We start from the raw sequence: 18,333 nt of genomic DNA, 5'->3' as shown, positions 1-18,333 counted from the left end.
CTGCACAGGGATGGAGGACATCTTATCCAGGAGCAAAAGGCCAAAGCAGCTTCCAGCTGAGATCCAACCTGCCGTGAGAACACTTCTGCCTGCGCCCAAAGGAACAAACTCCTTCAATACAGCACATACAGTTACGTCCTGCTGCTACACTTCCATCGCCACAAGAGCAAATAAAACAATGGACACTTCTCACGTTGGACTTCGGCAAAAGACGTTTATTATTATTATTGTTGTGTTGCTGTTGTACCTCCTCTGCTCTGCCCACAGTGGTGGCATAAATGCTGTTACCATATTGTAGCTGATGACGCCGGTGTACAAATCAAAATCCATCTTAATTTCAAACTCCATTAGAAACACAGGAAAAAAGATCAACATTTACGAAATGTAAAGGGAAAAATGGTATGGAAAGAATTATTTTTTTTTTATTTTTCAAGCTTCCAAGACAGTATTACAAACAACAGAGAGCAAAGTAAAGCTAGAAATGAAATACTTGACAGCATCTGTTTAAAAATTACAGCTAAGAAACCTAATAAAAGTTGAATAAACAGTTACTAGAAATAAAAATTTTTACACATATGATATTTGTCTGGGATTTTTATTTCTTTAAAATAATTCATACAAATGGTTACAGTCACAAACATGATTTTAACCAAAAATATTGCTAGCCTACCACATTACCAGGAAGGAATCAATGTAGGCAATGAAATGCTGCTACTTTTCAGTAGTCTAGTGCCTTTTTCGCATACCACCAATAATATATACTTTAACTGGTGACAAAAAGCACAATGCTCGTTTATACAAAACCTTTTTTCTTTTTCCTCAAAATCTCTTTGCAAGGTTGTCTTCATTTTGAAATAAGGGAATTCACGCCAAAATTAGGACAAACTGTTTTTCTTTTGTTTACTAAATTATTCTAAAAAATAAGACAAGCAGGTAGAAAAAACAATGCACTGTGTGGCGTAGAAAGAAAAATGGGAAAAATTCATTGTCCTGAGAAGTTTGCCAACTGCCTCATTTTTGGGCATGTTTCAAAATATAAAAGAAAGGATTTTTAATCTCAAAATTGGTTTGTTGAATGCCTCCCTTATGTTTTTCCTTGTTGACAGCTAAGCAAACAAACCCTTTTTAATGTTCTAAAAACTGTACACAGACAAGTACATTCATGATATAATTAACTACTAACTTCTCTTGCTTAACAAAGAACCCATAGGACACAGAAACAGTGAATCAGTCCACTGGACAGGGACAAACTACAATTTATACGGAGGAAAAAATGTTTCCAAATCTTCTTTTTGTCTCCCACCTTTTCCTTTTATACTGTATATTGGACCAGTTTCTAAAACAATAATCGTCTCCTCCTGTAAGTTCATGGTTTTGCCTTTAATCAAAATCCAGGGTTTTGTTTTGTTTTTGTTTGTTTGTTTTCCACGCGCTGAAGTTGAAATCTCCGATGTTGGGAATGCTGTTTTCATAGGCTACAATTGGTCGCTTGGGTGGTCTCTATCAGCTTCTGGTTTGACAGTTTGGCCGGGGGAAGGAGCATGGGGCGGGTGGGCTACAGCAGGGAGGCCGTGTGATAAAGACATAGGGTTGGGGACTATTCCTTCTACTGCTGCAGGTATGCCAGTTGAAGCCACACTTACAACGCCTGGGGGATACCTGCTGAGAGAAGAAAATGAGAACAGACATTAAAACCAAGGGATGAGTGACCAGAAAGCCCACTGTGCCTCCTCCTAGAACTACAGAGATGCTTCTTTTGTTTTCTGACCAGTGATGAAGACAGCTGGTTAGGCTCCAGATGAGATACCACTCAGATGGCGTTGCCGTAATGCAACGTTTAGATGCTGCTAAATAAAGCACCAGATGCTGTATTTTACCCAAATGAGAAATAAAGGTTTGCTAGACTGTTTCTTCAGATTTCAGATTTAAGAGCATGAGTGACAGCATAGCAAAGGAAACAACCTGGAAGCATTGCTCCTCTCAAATCACGCCTCAACAAGAAGTAACTCAGGCCAGGTCCGTGCAGTACCTCTCTGTTCTCTCTGACTTCTCCTCAAGCTGACCTTTGGGCATTTTTTTTCTCTTTCATTCTCATGTAGAAATTTTTTAAATTTCATTGTTGTGGTTCGAAAAAAGTATTTCTTTCAACTCATCTTGCAGTCGTAGCTTTCTGATAGCTCCCCAAAAGAGCAATCATACCCACACACTCTTAAGATGACAAATTCAAGCCTACTGCACCCGAGTAACTTTTTCAGCATCAGACTTGCTACTGTACTTGTCTGAGAGAGAAGCAGTTATACAGAGGGCAAGTGCTTTGGGCAGACTGCAAGAGAGATGGAAACACAAAACACAATACATGGTTTTAACACAATACATGGTTTTAAAGATTTCTTACTCTATGTGGACAAACACCAAGGCCTAAATATTTTACAAATTCAACAACAAAAAAATATCTCTCCGATCCAGCTTGCTTTTATGATGGTCTGATATTATCAGGCTAGAAAAAAACCATCTTGGCAATCTGCTGTTTCAATCCCACAGTTCAGATGTAACTGGCGAACAATGGTATTTCACAGTGCTGTATACAAACAACAGCTAACACAAACATTTTTAACAAAAATTTGTTTTCTTTTTAGCAAAATACCTCAGTACCCCTCTGCAAGTTCTCACGGTGGCCACTTAACACCGGCCCTTTGCCTCCCCTCCCCATCATGAAGGCGCACACTCACCCCTTGTTCTCTCCTGCTATATTCTGCTCACCCAAGCGTCCTAGCGAGAGCGTTACCCATTTAAAGGCCTAAACACACAAACCAACCACTTGCTCGCTGTGGCACTGGCTACCCTAGTATTTACTTGGGACGAAATGGGAGAAAGAATACTTGGAGTCTTGTCAAGCTTTTCCAAATATCACATTATTCTACTGTTTCTTTTCTTCTCATCAGAGTTCAATGCTGAATGCATCAGGGAGTTTCAGCCCGTTTCAGCAGCATCTTTTCTAAAGTAATGCATGTTTGTGCTGCTCATCCTAAGTTCCCTCAAACTGAGAGAAAACTAGTGCAGAACTCATGCAAAGCTCAGAGGAGGAAAAAAGCTAGAGGAAAGCACGTTTATTTGTCCTTTTTTCTTCCACCACAGAAACATCGTGGGAACTGCTTTTTGCAAACACCGTGCCAGAGGGGCTCAGCACGGCTATCCGACACGGCACAGCGACGATGAAGGCATCATACACTGGCCCGGTCATCCTGGGAAACAGTCCTGCAGATCGTAACACTGACTGTAATCCGGGATGGATAACCAGTATGTGAAAGATCACACCACCTGTAGGCCAGTGAACTTGTTCCCAATTGTACACATATTTACAGGGCTTCCTATGCTAATGCCTTCTCCAGAGAGGTTCCTTCGAATTAATTTGCAGTTGCTAATGGAATTAGTTGCTTGTTTCAGTATCTCTATTTGAATATTAACCAAATTCGCTTCAATTCCTATGAAAACTGTCAGGCTGGATATTGGTTTATTTATTCAAATTTAATTGTGAAGCAGCTTATCTGTTACTCTAGGTGCTTTGTAAAAAACACAACATCAAGTGACAAAACCTTCCATTTAAAAGCCCAACATAGCAACCGTTTCCAACACAGAATCTCTACTTTCTAACACTATATTATTCCCCAAGCATCAACACAGCAGAGCTGGGAGAAATCAAGGAAAGAGCAAATTCTGCAACTGTGTTTCCCTCAGGAAGGAAAGCTGGAGCCTCCCCTCATGAAAATAGACGATGCTGGATCAGGAGCATTAGCAGTTACCTTATGAGCACATTAAGCAGTCCAAACTACACATCTGTAATTCTCCTTTGACTCCAAATATTCTTTCTGTATATAAAAATATTCCCCTTGGACACCAAGTTATAACTGGGGTTCTACCTGCCAGCACCTCTCCTCAGACACAGGCTTCCTACAGTCTTTTAGTAACATCCAAAAGCCCTACAATTGTTTTTCTTGTCCCGAAGCTACACAGCAGCAGTAGCCAAAACGCAGATAACACAGCCCTCTACAGAAACTGTATTTTGCTTGACAACTCCTAAGCCTATTTTGCCATTTTCTTTTTGTAATTTTTGTCCCTTTTCAATTTAATCATCAGTGTTGTTCAAATCCTGTCTCTGAAAGGGGGGCACATAAAGTCAACAGCCTCTACACACGGGTATTTCTATCCTACGTAACCTTCCCTTATGTCGCTATTTATTGCTTTTCTCTTCTTAACCAGCCAATACTTTCCCTCCAGCACTTCATAAAGTTGCTCCCCATCTTCCTCCTCTGGCAGCAGTAAGTTGAAAAGTTTTCCAGGTAAAATGTCCACTGAATTAATTTTTGTGAAAGCAGAAGCAAGAGACCGTTACACCTCCACTGCCACTTCATACTCTTCTTTCCCCTTCCATCACATAGTCTCAATTTACAAAGAAAAATACAGTAGTCATCTTAACTACAAATGAAAGGAAACTTTAATTTCTATGTTATTCTCCTGTATCTTTAAACTACAGAAGCACCTTGAACTCACTATGTTAAGCTCTGTTCAGAAACAGAGTCTGTCCCAAAAAAGCTTAAAAAAAAATTTAAGTGCATGCTTTTATCTTACATTACAGAGCCTGAAAAATCACCGGTGAAATACATCAACATGAAATAACTCCTGAATTACCGACATCTAACTATTCCCATTCAAGTATCTCTTCAGTATCTGGATATTCTCATCATCTACCTGTCAGAAGGCAGAAAGACATGTCAACACGTCTAAAATTGCACAATCAGTGTTTACTGGCTGTCGAATTTCACTTTGCCTATAACCTGCATGCTCTGTGACAGAGGAAATGGCACAAGGTTATTCAAGAGGCAGCTCAGTAACGAATACACAGTAATAACACAAAACCAGGACATTTTATGCTGCTTCACCAAGACTACTACAAATAGTTCCTTCTCAGGAATATCATTAATCTTTACTCAGGGGATAGGTCCCATTTGCTTGGCCTTTTGTGTTGATAGGGCGTCTTGCATTTCACATACTAAATGGTTTTGTTTTCCACAGAATACAGTGATAAAATCTATAAAATCTAGATTATATTCTGCTGATGAATGCTCAATGTTCTTTGCTCGTGATAATACCTGATAACTTAAAGAGTTCTGTCCCACATCAAATTACAAGTAAATGATATATCCAGAATAAAATAGCCTTGTTGGTTTTAGTTCACCGAAAGAGCTATTTGCATTTTTTAACATATAAATTATTATCCCAGGTCTTATCTTCTAATGCAATTAAATGACTATGGTACAGTTATTAGCACATCTGAAACATCCTACTGCCTGTGAAAGGCTCCAGAACTCAGTTAGTTGAACATAATCTTGGAGTGCAAAGAAAAGACACCCTAATTTGTTTTGAACAATCAATTCAAATTCTGTACTTAATCCAGGTAGGAATTAAGCATCAGCAAACACTGCTTCTGAAACAGATTTCTTCATAAAGCCTGAGCTTCAAGTTCCACATATTTTATACTGCATAAAATAGTAACTGCCTTCACCCACACTCAAGCACTATTCTATCACCCCTCCAAAAAGAAGCTTTTAATATTTGTTGTATGACGCTTAACTTCTCCCTCAAAATTCCCCAAATGAGTTTTATTTTGCATTTGAAAATAACTGTGAAGTCAGAATTTATTTACAATTAATTTCCTTTATTGAAAAAGCTGACTGAAACTATGTCTAAAAAAGGCATTCAGTTCTGTGTTTATCCTGCTTAAATTAAATACACATGGTCTTTACCTTGTAAAACATTAACTCCCAGAACATTCCTAAGTTAAACTCCTTTTCTAGTTGTGAAGCCTGCTTCTGCCGGACTTGTGACCCCCAAAATGAGAACAAACAACTGCATTTTATTTGGGCACGCAACACTTCCTAACTGCCATGACAGGGTTGAAGTTATTGCCCCCTGCTCAGCAACACCTGCCTTTAAGCCTCAATTGCATTCAGCTCTACCCCAGTACGCCCAGCTGAAGTCAATGAAACCACACGCTGTGTGCAGGAGAACACCACATGTGCTTGAACTTTTCATGTAAGCAAACAGAACCACCCTTCTCCAGGTATTTAGGGCTATGGGTACCTTTCCCAAAATTAAACATCTCAACATGATGTGAGATACAGGCATGTTGATCAAATCAAAGTTACTCTCTTCCTTCGGTGCACTTACGGCTTCTGCTAAGGAGATCATGGCAGCAGGGGGTGACACTCCCCTCTGCCATCTCTCCCTCACTTTCTGATGAGGCTGTTAGAAGCCACTGGGACACGAGAGCTTTGCTTCACTTCCCAGCAGCACACAACTGGCTTCTCATATGGGGTAACACGCACTAAATCCTGTATCAGTTAAAAGTACGGGGTAGCCCTTCTAAAGAAGGACACAGATAAGAGATCTATGAAGGAGGACAGCGGAAAGATTAGGACAAAGAGGTATTAAAAAAAATAATGAAAGGACTGCACTGTCCCTTCCCTCAAGGCACTGAGGGAAGCAGCTGTTTGTAACCTTCTCAGCCACTTTCATCCTACTTAAGAGTAAATAGCATATTGGAAGATAAAAAATCGCAGACTTTTTCATAAATAAAAATTGTGTGAAGCTGGCTACTAGGAAAAATCTGCTGCTAGAACAGCTGCTAGGGATAAAGGGACAGAGAAAGACTTCCAAGCAAACAAAGTAACTAAGGAGCATACATATTAGATATAAAAAAAATGCCCCTTTCTATTAATTATTAAGAGCTGCTTTCACAGTTGATTGAGAATACATAGATCACGTCCCTCAAATGCCTTTGCTTAAAAATTAAACATATAATTTAGAAAACACTATTTTAAACATTTTCATAATCACCCCAGGCTATTCCCCTGTATTCACAACTGAGTTATTTGTTCTCTTTTGTCTGGAGGCCACAAAACCACCTAACAATAGTTTATCACTGAAAGTCTCTCTGTAACCTACTGCTGCATCACTACCTTCAGCAAAAGGAACATAAACTGCCACTGCACTCACTGGAGATGACCAGAGTTGTTTTACTTGAATATACAAAAAACTCCATATTGTTCAGACATTACTAACCACACAAAAAAAGATAAGAAAAGGAAACATATTTATGCACTGCATGACTGACTTCAACTAGTAAAACAAGATTATTCTCCTGAATGCAACCAATTATGAAAACAACATACCTGGGCCTTAATCCAAAACCACTTCATTTATTAGTAAGAAAGTCTTTTATTTATTCTTGAAAACCTACCTCTGAATTAAGGAGGTATTTCGTTCACACCCGCAAAATGCTTACCTGTATGCAGCACCATTAAGCTCTGGATGGACAACACCAGGATCCATGCTGGCCCAATGTGTAGCTGCAGTCAAATGATCTTTGTTAACACAGTTTTTCAGACTGTCTGGAATACGACCTAGGATGAAGTGAGAGAGGGAGGAAAAAAAACCATAAAAATGGTTTGCCTTATCCTCTTAATGTGTCTATGTTAAAAAAAAACCTGTAAATATTTGCATACTTAAATCAATACACAGAATCACACTAAGAGCTTATTTTTTATCCTCACTGTTCCCCTTTTGTCTGGGACTTAGTTAGTAACGGTTAACATGCTCTGCATGATTTTTATTTCTCTCTCTGTCTGTTGTATACAGGGTTTAAGAAAACCATAATCAACAAGATTCATGCTTTCGAAGAAGCTAAAACTTGAACACAGAGCACGGCTGTCACTCAAATTCAGTAATGTAGCCTCCTACTCTCTTCTTTTAACGTCACTTTCCTCCTCCTCCCTCCACCTGTAACAGCAATAAAACCACTTACTGAAGAATGTAGGATTCCAAACAGAATTTTGCCGTAAACCTGAATATGACTGACACTTTTTTCCTGTCCTCCTGACCTTCCCCTTCTTTATCTGAATTGCTCTTCACATTTATTTACTACAATGTATTAATCCTCAGCTACCTCTTATTCCTACGAAAAATGAAAATACACCAGAAAACTCCCTTCTTCATTTCTTCAAACCTTTCGCTTAACCTCTGAAGTATAACTGAAGTTTCAAGATGCAGACACCGGAAAATCTGCCAACCTGATTCAGCACATACTGGACAAGCCTCTGACTGCGTTCTGCTGAACTGTCTGCAGCCCAGCAAAAAATTACACAAACAGATACAACAGACATTTTCTTCATGGCAACAGGAACATTTCCACCTATTTCAACAGAAGATCAATCAGAGCCTGTGTTTTTTCTGACATCAGTTTCAACATATCTTTTCTGAAATTTAATCTTACTGTCCATGTGCACACACAGAGGTAGAAAGAGGTAAGTTCCAGTCTACCCCTGCTACTGTTGGCATTAGCGCTCCAGAAACACTGTCAAAAACTGACCATGCTCCATCATTAAAGGAGCAGCTCCTTGTTCAGGCTTTTTGTCTCCAGCTTTCTACTAGAAGTATGATTAAGGACTTCACTGCTCTTTGCCTGCTCTTTCTGTCCATCAGCCTGGCCACAATGGGGCTGTAAAAATGCCTCTGCACAGAACTGGTTTTTGTCTAGTGGATACCATCAAATACTTGCTACTCCATGACTTGCACTTACGTCACTAAGATGTCCCACATCTCCCAGGCACAAGCCAAAAGAGCTTCTTAGTTCAGTGCCGGACAAGATGAGGTACACGCCCCACCAGGGGTGAATTCCTACCCGCCTCCTACTTAGAAATCATCTTCTAAATTTAGTTGAAATAAATCCATCAAACGGGTAATATTTACAAGCAACAACACCACATCCATCTGTAAACTTCTGCCAAAATTGTCCATAAATTTAAACAGTATCTTTCTTCTGATGTTTATCCTTTTGAAACACTTTTAAACTGCAATCACGTCTTCCTCCATGCCCCTCATTCTTCAGTTTGTTAGCTTCTGTAGGCATGTTCTACTCATTTCCCCTTACAAACCAGTATTTATTTATTTAAAACTTATAATCATCTTTTCACTTGCCATGCTCCCCTTCCCATCCCTTCCATCTATTGTTTTCAGTGGTTCTCCTTATTTAAGACTTCAGATGGTTTTATGTTTAAAAATAAATTTAAAGATATTTAATCTCTGCTTACTATTTTTATTTTACCAACCAGACCACCACTGACTTTCTGGTAACAGCGGAATGACTTAACATCCTTATCATCAGATGGTAGTCATAGCCTGCACTCTTTCACTGTACACCTTTTTCCAATTACTTTCCCTCTCTACACCCTCTCTCCTCTGTGTTCCCCTACGGCTTTCGCATATCCAGCTTGATCCCACATTTCCTGCATCTTTCCTACATTTGTTTCACCGCAATTCAGTGTCATTCTCACCTCCCTAAGGTTGGCCTCAGTTTGATCTTACTACAAACCATGTGCAAACACTGAAGTGCTGACAGCTTCAATACAAGTCAATGATTTAGATCGCTGACAGCACAATCACACACACACTAAGAAAATATAGGTCTGTTGTCCCAGGCACACATGTTTGGGCTATTGCACAATATTTAACATAAAGCTAGCTCCACATAGCTGACCCTTACTCAGTTTTCAGATCTTAGCCTATTATTTGCACATCAATCATCCCCCAAGTAGGTTATCGTATGCTGGTTTGTGCAATCACTCCCGGAGCTATTTGGGAGCAGGTAATGGTTATACAACAACTTAATGAATGTACTATTAGGGTTCTTCTGGAGTGTAAGCACAAGGACCAATTCCAGCAAAGGGATAGTCAGACTCCTTAAGGTATCTCTAAAACAAAGAGAAATAGTCTTGTGAAGGGCAATTCAGATCAGGAGTTTAAGAGGTGCCTTTAATCACCATCCAGAGGAGAATCTTCTTTCTGCACAGGCTATAAATGAAACTAAATTGCCCAGCCTCTCTAGGCACGAGGCAAGGAAAGGCGAGTGCTTTTTGTGTAGCCAAGCAATGTGTTGGCACTGAGCTACTCTCAAGGTGACACAGATGGCCCTTCATGTCTGCAGAGCATTCAGTCTATATTGCCAAGGGGGAAACAGCAAAGTCCTACTGAAGAGAGAACATTAGTGCTTAATGAATCATTTTCCAGTATGAAAATCCTCCCTTTTATTTTAGGCTACAAGGGATTCAAACCAATGCCAAATCGCTCACTCTTCTCATTTTATTTATTAGCAGAGCATGTTCAAGACATAACTGTTTTCTCTTATGTGAACAGTTTACAATTACATGGTAGTTATATAACAAAGAGACTTTGCTCGTTAAAATGCCAGATTTCTTTAGCAATGCTTTAAAGACAAGAACATCTACAACACAGTATCCTCCCAACAAAATACTGAAAACTTTGTTTTGACATAGAGAATGAGTTGTCAAGGTATGAGGATTACCAGCAACAGCATGAAGCTCTAGATGCTTTATCTGAACACTACAGCCTTAAAGACACTGAAATTCCAGACTGTCCTCTAAGACAAATTTGGATGAATTTTGGAAAATACAAAGGAGCCGGAGAGAAAAGAATAAAGGAAACTGAACTGCCCATGACAAGTGTAAGGGGGTACCTCGGAAAACCTATGAAAGACACCAGCAATATCTGGATGACGTGCAGTCAAATCCATCAAACGGGTAATATTTACAAGCAACAACACCACAAAAAAGCAGATTTTTTTGATTTTTCACATATAAGTACATTTCTGTTATATATATATATATATATCTTTTGCAGTGCCTGCCTTCTCTGTAATTGCAATGAACCTCCAAATCTATTTGTTCCACTTCTGAGAACAAATTTGCTGAGTATTCACTTGTTTCTATGTTCCAAACATTAGAAGTGGTAAACAAAACCTAAGGCTGGTTCTTTCCAGCATCTCTCAAGACTGAAGAACGAAAAAGTTTATTAAAAGGAAACAGGCAGTGAAGGAGCCCATAAGGTGAGTCAGTACCTGTGATCGCCCTTCGGATCTCTCGTGCTGCTTCCTCCCGCATCTCAATTGAGGCTTGTTCACTATACCAGGCTGCGTGTGGAGTACAGATCAGGTTTGGTGCATCCTTCAAGGGGCCCTGACTAAAGCTAAACGAAGATTTAAAACAAGATCAAATGACTATCGGGGGTGGGAGAGAAGGGGGGGGGGGGGGGGGGGAAGAGGGGGAGATCCAGATGGATATGTACATACACAGATTAATTTCTACAACAGAAAAAAATTGCACTTCTATACCTTGTTGGGTATGTTTTTAATTCTGTCAGTTAATTTAATACACTATTCACGGTACAAATAAGCAACAATCACCTCTCAGACTCAAAGGGTAGAACCCAAGTATAGCAGCACCATTAGCTTCTGTCCAATGCACTTATTGCTAACTACAGCCACTGTCACTCCAGTTCTGGTGCAGAAATGCATAAAGCAAGTCCCAAATCAATTCAGGATGCCATTCCATTTGTCCATTTCATCACAGTTTTACTGAATCAGCCAATAAAGCTCTGTTCTCTCAAGGGTCATTGTCAATGTGACAGTCATTTAAAGAAAAAAAATAATCTTACAATTATTTCCAAATAAGAAGTGTGTCCATCAGCAGACTCAGGGTTTTTTTTGACAATTCAGTTATTTTATTCTGTTACTTTTTAACTATCCTTTTTTCCCCCTGTTCCTTTATAGAAACTCCACAAAAGGAAGGAAATTTACAGATTGATTTTCAGGGAAAGCAATAAATCTGTGTAAAAGTGTTATCACAGACACAGAGTAAAGAAACTGAAAATAATGGAAACTTGCTCTTCCTATTTATTTCCAGTTTTAATAATCTTACAGTCAATTGTTACAACAGGAGAACAAATATTTTAAGACAAAAGAGTGCTTTCAGAGTTGGTCATAATTCATAAAATGACAGATTTCACCTGTAGTTCAATAAACATCAGAGTATCTGGCAAAACTTGAATAAAGAGTTGCATGCTGCGATCAGATAGACATGCAGCACTGAAGCCAAAGGAAATTGTGGCTGTAATCCTGCAACTGAATCTCTGCAGATGGCATCTCCATGCAGTAAATGGGGCTTCCTATAGGTGCAACAGTCTGCTTGTGCAGATCTGAACTGGGAAGGATGTATGTAGCTGAAAGTCCCTCGAGCTGTTAAGACTCTGGCTTTGCACAGCACTACTGCATTGCAATGACTACGTCTAGAAGTAAATGAATGCAGGGTATGCATAAATAAAATTAAATATTTGTGATGTGGCATTGTGTTTCAGTACATACATAAAAATTCTACCTAAAAGGATATTATCCTATTTTTTTAAAGCTTCTATTCCCCCCGATAAACTGATAGGAGAGAGACTGTCCTCTCTCCAGTCTTTACACTCTCAGGTTCTGAATCTCTTCCTCTTCAAAAACTTATGTGGATTGTTCCAGTTAAAATTAACATTTCTCCCTGCCCAGACTGAACAACTGAAAAAGGCTTGTCACAATCAAGCACTAAGCTACAGCATTTTATTGTCATAACTCTAGCTCAGAAGTCAGGCTTGAGACTTCAAGGACGTACCAAACAGTCTCGTTTCTGATTAGGAGTGCTGATACTGCAATACCAATGCCACGTTTCTGCCTAAAACGCTGGAGTTCTCACTGCCATTCAAAAACTAAAGCTTGTGCTACCAGCTCAGCTAACGACAGCAGAGTAACTACTGCCCTGATAAAGGGTCAAACAAAACAAAACCTGCACCCTGACCACCTTCCTCATCTTCACTTTTTTTTGCAACCTGTTACATTTACAGCTTTCCTGCAGAAGCAATCTGGACAAAAGTCTGTCTTTTCCTCCAGAAAGGTTTCATAAAGTAGTTATTTCTCCCACCAAATCTCAACACTTTCCCTTCTGAAAGAGTCTGTTCAGACATCAACATTAGCTGCCTCCAGAGTTGCATCAATGACAAAGGAACACTCACCTCAAAGCCACGACACAAAGCCATGCCTAGGATTTGAACCCAAGTCCCTGCTATTGCTACTAAATAAACCCATTGGATTTTTTTTTTTTTTTTTTTAGGAAATAAATCTTGGATGCCACTTTTTTCACTTCTGACCACATACAAAAGCTCCATCTACATTTGCATTAGTCCAGTGCTGCACAGATTCATGTTGCTTTACTAAGGAGTATTTAGCTACCAAATGAAGGGAAAACTCAATTTACTTGTTGCTGTTGATTATATCATGCACTAAGACTTAAAAATAAGAAAGTGAACAAAATAAAAAGAAAAGAAAAGGAAAAGCACCTGAATGGTTCTGACTCATGTACATCTAAGGCTGCCCCTCGTATCCTTCCTTCCTTCAGGGCCTGTGCAAGTGCTTTTTCGTCTACTAACCCACCTCGAGCTGTGTTGACCAGGAAAGCCCCTTGTCTCATCTAGGGAAAGTTAAAAACAAGAATGATGAAATAAAAATAAATGAAATAAAATCGTTGTGGCATTATTTTTTACTCAAAAGAAGCATCCATTACAACAAAGGCTATTCAGCTGGTTTAACCTGTAACAGTTGTCTTCCCTTTCCATTGGAAAGTACCACAAAATGTGACGCTTCTAACATAAAATGCTATTTCACAGCACTTAATAACCTTTTGTTTCTTGTAAGTAGTGTCTTTAAATAGAAGCGTTGTTTCAGGTACTGTGCAGTAACATGATCAAAAGATACAACTGTGCATATGAAAGTGACAGATCATTTTATGCCTTTTTATTTCACTGTGAAATTGCATGAGACAGGAACTACAGCACATTCTTAAACAAATTCATATTTTGTGGTTTTCAACTTTCACACAAATAAAAGTCTACATGAATTTTTCAGAAAAATCAGTGCTTCAGGATTTTCAAACACTTTTCCCTTTAGTTGCCAAAACACAGTACATCTATGTTTTATTTATTTTTGTTACTTCAGCTTCCTCCTCCTTGTGAGGCTTTTCAAATAAAGGTCTAAAGAATTCGTATGTTATTCAATTAAAAGGCATGAAAATGAATTTGGTTGAGAACACTGCGTGCCCAGGAGAGAAGCTGTGCTGTGCACTGTGCAGATTAGCATTGTAGATGACACTGTGTGGGGAGAACTACAAGAATGCACACCATAATATATCCACAACATGAAAACAAAGTGGCGGTTTAAATAAGAGAGATGGTACGGAAAAAAAATAAATTACTACATCCTGCTTCCAGCCACCCTGATACTTCATCTTTTACCAGATGTCTCAAACACAGCTTCTGATCTCAGAAGCCTTTCTGTGTGTGACGGTAAGCATATGAAGAGCGGGAACCATGGTGAAGATGAATGATAAAAGTCCCACTTTGTACCGAGTCCATCTCTCGCCATAAGAACAAGAAAACCCCAACATTTTGACAAAGTCAACTATTTGAAACCTACACATCAAACTAAAGCCTATGTAAACTGCTCCTTATGCTGAAAGATTGATTTAAAATACCAAATTCATGAACCAGAAAGTTTAGATGAAAGTCAGCCATGAGAGTTTTGTTTTACATGAAACCATTCCATAGGAAATATTAAACAATTAACATGCATACGCTTGCAGTAAGATTATAAGAAGGAAATCCACCCATATTTTGCTGGCCAGCTCCCTGGGTTTAGTGTGGCCCTGCCTCTCTCCACCTGCAGACTCTCGGGCTTACGGAAGAACCATCTATCGGTCTGCATAGCAAAACCAAACTTACAGGAGCAGAACTAAGGGACGCTTCTGTTAGTTTTATGTAATTAACTTGGGAATTAGAACAGTGAAGAAATGGTGGCATGATCTAGTAACAGCAAGATGTTCCTGATGGGAACTATCACTGCATCTCCACTAAAGTCAGCTGAGAGAACTAGATCAAAACTAGCACAGGAGCGCTCACCCAAGTGACTATGGCACTTGCTATGCAGACATGTCATACAGGCTTGTGGGAGCTTATACACCTCGCTTACTTCTGTGCTCTTGCAAACAGACAACTTAAGTACAGTCTAGTGTATTTATAAGGCCTTTGAAGGGCTTGAAAATTTTAATCAAAGTGAACCCTGCTAAAATCTTCTGTCCAACCTTAATAACCTTGCTTGAGTTTTCATTTTAGGGCTATTTACAAAACTCTCAATCTAGTACTAAGACAAGTCCAAATCAAACAGCACATGGCTGCATAAATGCATTCTAGTGGGAATGAATTACGTGACTCATGATAAACTGTAAGGGTGGATGCAGCTGGAGATGACCCTGAACAATGGGTGGAAGCCTGACAGAGTTTCACAGCTAGAACTGCTGACAGCTCTTAAATCTACCTACACTGAACCTGCAGAGCTGCTTTAAAAATGTATTGCGTTGAAATTGCAGCGTCTGTTTCTCAAATCTGTAACACTAAAGATGACCTCAGCTTCTCTTAAGAGCACTTGATTACCATGGGTCCAATAAAGACAAGCCTGAAACACTTCTCTGAGCTATTCTGAGACTACAAGGCCAAGCAGGACAGCTAGGCAGAGTGCTGACTAATTAAAAGGAAAAGCTTCTGAAAGAGAAGACAGACATCAAATTTTCAAAGAGATTTTTAAGGTTATGTAATTTCAGATTCTACACAAAATTCAGGGTGCGACTTCAGTGAAATGAGACGCACCACACTTCTCTGTACTTTGTTTAAAAACTGGTTATTACATGAGCATGCAATATTGGACAGAAGTGGCATGCAACACTAAGAATTTTAGGCCAACTCTAACATCTGCCAGGCTAAAAAAAGCTGTTCTGCTCATTTCGATACATATTCAGAGGACCTGCTCTGCGCAAACTAAGCAGTCAGAGGTGTTACAATTTTATGGTTCTCACATCAGCTGTTACAATACAGACTGCTTCATCCAAACTTTTATCCAAAGCAAGAACTATCTTCTAACATTTTAATCCTTGCTTTAATCATGAAGGATAACGAACAGCATGGTAATTGCTTACAACATCCTTTCCATTACAGATTATCATATGCAGTTCATTTCAGATGGTATCACTCAGTTTTAACATGTTTTGTTTTGTCTGTTTCTCCGATTAATGCACTAAGCCCTCTCCAAAGCTCATCACATTTATCCATCTGCACTCAAAAACTTCCTGTGATACACTGTCCCAAGTTTCACAGTGCACTGTATAATGAGTGACCACTGCTAAGCCTCCAGACGGTCCCACGGAATTCAGTGTGATTTTATTTGGGTCTAGATACCTGCTTGCAAAGACATCTCACCATGTAATAACCATTAAATGTACCTGAGCACACAAAAGAGAACGTTCAGGGGAGGGTGACAGACCTCTGTTCTCTTAGAGATTTGCGTTTTAAACTTCTTAACTTTTTAGAGTTTTAAATCCCAAACCCTGATCTTGTGTTGGGATGGATCTGCAAAACCCCTAAACTCTCAAATCAAGAAGTGTGTGTTACATTGTCAGTTCTCTGCCATGATCCTACACGACTGTGGAACACGCCGAATAATTGCTTCAGTTCTCCTAAAGTTCCAGAGTAGTAGGTACAAAGTATTTCTCAGAAGCCAAGCAATGATTCTACTGCACAAGAGTACTACCATCATTGTTACCAACAGGTACAAACACTGCATGTATAAACAGCAGCAAAATCAATTATCATATCTCAGAGTTTCTTTCCTGTACACTGTCTACATTCTTACATCTCAGCATTACATTTCTCGCTGTCAGAAGCCGGATGTTTAATGAAAACGCTTACTATCAAGTTAATCAATAATGGAGCAGTTACTACGCCTAGATTTTGAAATTATTTTAATATTACCTAAAAGTTTAGGGAGAGGTTAGTACTAATTCCAAGAAACATTATTTTTCCAAATAATGCAATGCTGTAAATGCGATTCATCCATGAAGCGCTCTGCAAGCAACAGGACTGAGCACAGGGGGGAGCCATTTAGTCATAATCCTTAAACTGCAGCTAAAGAACTCAAACTGAGGAACAAGAGTGAAAGGCAGAATTGCTACCTGAAAATAAACAGGTAAAGGAAGTAGCTACCAAAAGTCATAGAAAAACTGCTTTTACATAAATGCAACTTTATTAAAGCTGAACAACATTAAGAGCAGCAAATTATTTCCACAAATGCAATGCTACCGAGCAAAAAAGTCAATAAAAGCAACAACACATAACCCCCAGCTATTTCCTAGTCAGTTATAAACCTGCTTGATCACAAAGCAGCAAAAGGGAGAGAAATTTCTTTCAAATGAGAATCTGCCTGTTTACATAAACAAACACTATACAGTGTCAGCAACCAGCAGTGGTGTGGAGGGGGCCCACAGAGATCATTACCTGCTTTATGGTGAAGTCATTAATAAGATGATGATTGTGTTCATTCAAGTTGCAGTGCAGGGTAACACAGTCACTGTGGAACAGCAGGTCCTGCAAAGTGCTCACCCGCTGCAGTCCCAGAGCACGCTCCATGCCGTCTGAGAGGTATGGGTCATAGAAAATCACACTGAAGCCAAAGGCTTTGGCACGTAGTGCTACTGCTTGCCCAACACGCCCTAGAACAAGATAAACATGCGATGAGAACAGATGTAAAGCAGCTGGTGCAAGGTAGCCTCCTCCTTCCCGCTGCAAACCCTTCTATCAACCCCCACCATTTCACACAGCAACTGGAAGACGACAAAAAAGAGGTGGCTCCCATCTCACTTGAAATCATCTCTAGGATTAGAAACATTACATCTGGGCTGTTTCACATTGCTTTGCTCAAAACAAAGCAGGAGGTTTGTACCTTTTGCAACTGTAGAGCTGAAATGCCAGAAGATGTCACGTAATCTGCGATAATCTGTGTAATACAAGGGTTTGCCTGCTGGGCCTGTTTATGGTAAAACACTACTGCTTGTGAGCGCATCCTGCCAAGGACGACTTCTTACCCATGTCAGACCAGCTGGCTTTAATAAAAAGCTAAAATTAATCCTCAAAAGTGGATGCAATGAAAGATAATTTGTTTAATCTGAAGCTCAACCATTCTCAATGCATGGAATCTCCTTTCTGAACTAGTATTTTCTTTCACTTTGAATAACATCCTTTCAGCATCAAAATGCCTAAAAAGACTCTTGTCGTCTGAGGCTCTAAAAACTTTTATATCCATCTACCTAAGTGACGGATGAATAAATACAGTCCCTCACACGGCATCTAGTTAAGAAAAGTGCAATACCATTCACAATGACCGCAGCTCTTCTCTGTTCCTCTTTGATTACTGTCATATTTCAGAGTTCCGCCTCAAATCGCTGTTTGGGCACAACTCCATGCCATGTGTATCAGGAGGTGAGCATTTCCCTCTGACACACTACTACCAGTAAAGCA

The 18,333-nt window shown here is 39.4% G+C and overlaps 1 protein-coding gene across 4 annotated transcripts in view; it reads right to left on the bottom strand.

Annotated features, from left to right (window-relative positions):
- Nucleotides 1-200: 200 nt before the first annotated feature.
- CTBP1 (C-terminal binding protein 1) overlaps nt 201-18,333 on the bottom strand; it is a 190,690-nt gene continuing 172,557 nt past the window's right edge. For 3 of the 4 annotated variants that reach the window (XM_086464892.1, XM_086464895.1, XM_086464894.1), the window contains exons 5-9: nt 17,314-17,528; nt 13,276-13,406; nt 10,970-11,097; nt 7,343-7,460; nt 201-1,662 (exon numbers count right to left, since the gene is read on the bottom strand). In XM_086464892.1, the coding sequence (XP_086321018.1) occupies nt 1,476-1,662; nt 7,343-7,460; nt 10,970-11,097; nt 13,276-13,406; nt 17,314-17,528 (779 nt within the window). In that variant the 3' untranslated portion in view covers nt 201-1,475. The remainder of the gene's footprint in view (nt 1,663-7,342; nt 7,461-10,969; nt 11,098-13,275; nt 13,407-17,313; nt 17,529-18,333) is intronic. The other variant, XM_086464893.1, reaches the window with a different exon arrangement.

This window comes from Leptosomus discolor, chromosome 4 (assembly GCF_034619465.1).
Source record: "Leptosomus discolor isolate bLepDis1 chromosome 4, bLepDis1.hap2, whole genome shotgun sequence".
NCBI lineage: Eukaryota > Metazoa > Chordata > Aves > Leptosomiformes > Leptosomidae > Leptosomus > Leptosomus discolor.
This window is presented reverse-complemented; position numbering and strand designations above follow the sequence as displayed.